Source organism: Myotis brandtii, unplaced genomic scaffold (genome assembly GCF_000412655.1).
Source record: "Myotis brandtii unplaced genomic scaffold, ASM41265v1 scaffold538, whole genome shotgun sequence".
In the NCBI taxonomy this organism is placed as follows: domain Eukaryota; kingdom Metazoa; phylum Chordata; class Mammalia; order Chiroptera; family Vespertilionidae; genus Myotis; species Myotis brandtii.
The window spans coordinates 388,686-393,734 of NW_005369976.1; the positions used below are offsets into that span (position 1 = coordinate 388,686).

General features: G+C 49.1%; 1 protein-coding gene across 1 annotated transcript; it reads right to left on the reverse strand.

The window, feature by feature from the left end:
* Positions 1 to 410: 410 nt before the first annotated feature.
* LOC102258652 (CDC42 small effector protein 1) lies at positions 411 to 3,848 on the reverse strand. The gene is made up of 2 exons (XM_005877992.2): positions 3,842 to 3,848; positions 411 to 944 (listed from the first exon to the last, which is right to left on the reverse strand). Exons 1-2 carry the CDS (start codon positions 3,846 to 3,848, stop codon positions 622 to 624), a joined length of 330 nt encoding a protein of 109 aa, XP_005878054.1. The 3' UTR covers positions 411 to 621.
* Positions 3,849 to 5,049: the final 1,201 nt, after the last annotated feature.

A 5,049-nucleotide genomic window follows, 5' to 3' on the forward strand; every position in this document is an offset into this window, starting at 1 on the left:
TTGGGGAGCTAGCAATGCTACAGAAACAGGGTTAGAGGCCTAACTAGAGAAAGACGCTGACATTAGCAGAGAGATATTGAAGGGCTGTGAGCTTAAGGTCTGAGATTTAAAGAGAGTAGACTAGGCAGTGGTCACCCTCCCAGCCCCTGCTTGACGTCTGCTTCAGTTCATTCAGAAGGAAGGAGAAGGGCAGAGGGGTAGGGAGCTTCACAGCAAAGCCAGCTCCAGCTTGGTAACCTCACCCACCTGCCATTTAAGGAGTTCAGGCTAATAGATTAAAAACAGGTGGCACCCAGACTGTCATTCAGGAGGAGGGAACTCATTCCAGGTTTCCAGAAACTCCTGTTTCAGATCTGAGAGTGTGCAGGGCTTCAGCTGAGCTCCTCTGGCCAGCCAGTAGCTACTTGGTCAGTTTTGCTGCCTTGACGCCATCTCCAGGAGGGGCTACAGCCAGAGGAAGTAGAGGGAGTCCAGCCCCCAAGCCTGTTGAGGCACTATCAGGCAGATAAGGAAAAAGGGGGCCTTGAGGACACAGGTTCTCGGAGGATCTGGTGGAGGCAGCATCTCTTCTGGGCTGGGCACAGAGTGGAGACTTCAGACAGCAAAACATTCCTGTTGGAGCTACAAGCCCCTAGAATTGCTCCACGGCCTGTCTCGGTTTCCCTTGGATCTCATCTGCTCCTGAACAGCACCTGTCATGGCAAGTCCATCTCCTGCCTCCATCTCCCCAGAGCCAATGTGAGTCAGGTGGACAAAATTCATTGGTTCCCCGATCATGGTCCGATTGATCCGTCTCCTCTTCTTCAGCTGGGGTTTCTCTACCACACAGCAGCCCAGTTTGTGCCAAAATTCACCCGTGTTGCCTGATGGTTCCGGTTTCACTCTTCTGTCTAAGGCCCCTGAGGGCTCTTGCTCAGGTGCCTTGACCACCTGCTCGTCACTCCCTTCAGGTGTCACAGCACCCTGGGTTCACTCCGCAGGACGGGACTAGAGAAAGGAGAGTCCTCGGAACCCTTAGATGAGCAGTAAAGGCCAGTGTCTCTGGTCCTGAGAGACCAGCAGGGCCAGAGAGTGAAGTGGGCAGGCAGGCACAAGATTATGTCTTCCTCAGGCTTGGAACCCTGCTCTGCTCTGGCATTGAGGCGCCCAGCTAGAGCTTGTTGGGGGGCTCCTGCTCGATGCCCACCAGTGTGGGGTTCCCGGACTGGCTCCTTGGTGTGGTGGGGAGCCGAAGGCAGGCCAGCAGAGGTGGGGCTCTGGCCCCAAGGGTTTTAGACAAGAGATTGTAGCCTTATAATTGGGAACATGAAAGAGGATAAGATCATGTCAGGAGAAACTATAGACAAAAAGCAAGTACGGGACAGGGAACAGCAACATTTTGGACTAGCCAAAGGAAGGGTGGCCAGCAAAAGGAAGAAGAATGTTCTCAGGGTGTGTTGATCAGGAGAGTTCAGAGTCAGAGTCATGGAGGCCAAGAGGACAGAGCTTTCAGCAAGAGGAGGAAGGCTCCCAGTGACTCATCAGTAGCAGGGGGCTAAGAACCAGGAACGAGGACTTACCCTCCAGAGTGGGCCATTGGCTGTTGGTGGGTGACCATGGCAAGTGCAGAAGACCAGCAGAGGCAGAAGCTCAAATGCAGTGCACCCTGGGATGAATGGGAAGTGAGGAGAGAAATTATACAATTGCTAGGGGGGGTAAGGGCGTGTGATTTTAGCCTGAAGAAAGCCTTGGACGTGTTAATAGGGAAGAGAGGAGGAACAAAGAGTGGGTGAGAGGTTGAAAAGAAAGGGTAGAGAGAGGAGAAGTAAGAAGGTAGGATAGGAGGAAGCAGGAAGAACTCAGGTGGGGTTGGGGCAGGGATTCATATAGAAGAAGTGAGGATGAGGGTTGGTCTAGAACTGAAGGAGGGACTCCTTACCTTCTGAGGTTAGAAGAAAAGGAATGAGAAAGGGATTGGATGTAGAAAAATGGGTAGGTAGGAAAGGACATCGTTGAGGTTGATCATCTGATTTCTTCTATTTTGTCACTGAAACAGATTAGTTTATCTGCCTAGGCCAGGGATGGGCAAACTTTTTGACTCGAGGGCCACAATGGGTTCTTAAACTGGACCGGAGGGCCGGAACAAAAGCATGGATGGAGTGTTGGTGTGAACTAATATAAATTCAAAGTAAACATCATTACATAAAAGGGTACGGTCTTTTTTGTTTTGTTTTGTTTTATTCATTTCAAACGGGCCGGATCTGGCCCGCGGGCCGTAGTTTGCCCACGGCTGGTCTAGAGTAAAAGGGGTGCAACTGGAAAGGGATCATAGGAAGAGGTGAAAGTTTGGTGTAACGCAAGGGAGCAAACCGAGGAAAATTAGAAACATGAATAATTGATGGTCTAAAGTTAGAGAAAATGTAGTGACTTTAATTGACACGATGACATGATTTCCCCCCCATCCCTCAGTTCTATGCACAGAGATGTTAAACAACAAAATACCTGTGTAGCCATTAAAAGTTGTCACAGGGAATATTCACTGGCAAGGAAAAATGCCTCAGATACGCTGTAGGAGAGACTGCCGGCAGCATCCTAGAACCCCTTAGCATGCATCTCTGTGCAGATTTCTGGTCCTGAACGGCTGTTTGCTGTGACTACACGGAGCTCTCTGCCTGAGGCTCTCCTTTGGCCAGGCAGCGTGCTAGAAGTCAGTGCTAGGGGAATGCCCATCAAATCCCAGGGGAATTAGTCCTTCCTCCTCAAACTTCCCAGCCCTAGCCACTACGAATGGAAAGTTTATGGTCAAATACTTTAGCTTCCTCAGTCCTCCTTGGGGACGATTGTGAGATGTTTTCTACACTGTTTCTAAAAGTTCTCCAGCAGAACTCAGCTCCAGTTGCAACACGGTGCCAATTGGATTAATTATACATTTATTGGCTTCCTTCCTGTAATGATTTTTTTAAAGGCCCCAAAGTCTTTGGCATTCCTCCCATTAAGTGGTAAGATCAATGTCCTCTCCCCTTGTGGGCTTGTGATGGCCTTGATGAAAATAGTATGGCAGTATTGACACCATAAGATTTCCAAAGCTAGACTATAACAGGCCATCAGCTTCCACTGATTCTCTCAGACACTCACTCTTGGGGAAACCGGTCACCAGGTAAGAAGTCTGACTACACCCAGGCTGCTGTGCGGGAGAGCCCACATGCAGATGCTCTGGTCCTTAGACCCAACTGAGCTCCCTGCAGACCCTCAGCATTAACTGCCGGCATGGAAGTGGGCCATCTGGGACATGCAGCCCAGAGAGCCTTCAAATGCCTGAAGGCTCAGAGGACATTTCACATTTGAGCTCTTTCCAAATTCCTGATGCACAAAATTGTATGCAAAATATAAAGGTGCTGTTTTATACAACCAAGGAGTTACTTGTTCCACAGCAATAGTGACTGGAACATTGCTCTTTCCTGTATCTCTTCCCTGCTTTCCTACTGGTATTTCCTGGGGTCACCTTCAAAATAAGTTATGTGCTCTTGAATGTATAGTTCAGGATTTGTTGCTGGGAGACTCAAACCAAGAAAAACTATGTTATAAAATAATAACTATAATCACAACCATGAAAAAGCACCAGGGAAAATTAGGAAAATATGTAAAAATGTTAACCAGGTTAATTTTTAGGTCAGAAGATTGAGATTGATTTTTATTTTTAATATTCTTTTTGTATATTTTCTAAAAGTTATAAAATATATATGTATTTTTTAATCCTTACCCAAGGATATGCATTTATTGATTTTTAGAAAGAGAGGAAGGGAGAGAGAGAAAGAGAGAAAGAAAGAAACATCAATATGAGAGAGAAACATCAATCAGTTACCTCCCATATGCGCCCAACTGGGGACTAAACCTGCAACCTTGGCACATCAGACAATGCTCCAACCAACTGAGCCACCCAGGGATCTCAGGGTCTCTTTTATAAGGTCATTAATCCCATTCATGAGGGCTCTACCCACATGACCAATCACTTCCAGAACGCCCCACTTCCTAGTACCATTCATCACATTGGGGTTAGGATTTCAACATTTGAATTTGAGAGGGACACAAACATCCAGCCTGTAACAAATATTAACAACTAGAGGCCCAGTGCATGAAATTTGTGCATGGGGGGGGTTCCCCTCAGCCCAGCCTGCACCCTCTCCAATCCGGGACCCCTCGGGAGATGTCGACTTCTGGGATCGGGCCTAAACCAGTAGTCAGACATCCCTCTCACAATCCTGAACCACTGGCTCCTAATCGCTCACCAGCCTGCCTGCCTGGTCCCCCCTAAATGCCCCCCCCCCCGCTGGCCTGATTGCCCCTCACTGCCTCTGCATGCCGCTCTGATCGCCCCTAACTGCCCCCCCACTGGCCTAGTCGCACCTCACTGCTCCCCCCTGACAGCCTAATTGCCCCCAAGTGCCCCCGCCCCCTGCCAGCCTGGTCACCCCTCACAGCCCTCCTGCTGGCCTGGTTGCCCCACACAGCCTGCTTGTTCAGTCATTTGGTTGTCCCTCATTAACCCCCCTGCCGGCCTGGTCGTAGGCAGCCATCTTGTGAGGATGTGAGGGTTAATTTGCATATTACCTCTTTATTATATACGATAGTCACTTAATAAGGAAGTAGTTTTCCTACCCCTAGTCATATACGAGGTGGCCGAGACATAATGATGTTTGATGAGCTGGCAGGTACACTTAACTTCTGGGCCATCCCACCCTGCATTCCTGTGACTGTACTCCAGGTTGGGAGCCTGAGGCCATGACTCTTCATCGGTGGCTCAGGAGAGGGTGTGAGGAGGCAAAGTGTCAAGGCTCCCCAAACCGTACAGCTGGTCGGAGGCTTCCCAAGACACCAGAATGTGCCTAGGGTGATGACTGGCAACAGCAGTCTGAACCAGCATTTCCCTCTTCCTCCCTGCGCTTATACTTTTCAGCAATGTTTATTCATTTCCTCCCCGTGTTCTGATTGGCAAGCACACGGTCACTTAAGCATATTGAGAATAAGGGGGAACTCCAAACTGCTTGAGGCTGGGAGGAAGGTGAGGAGAGC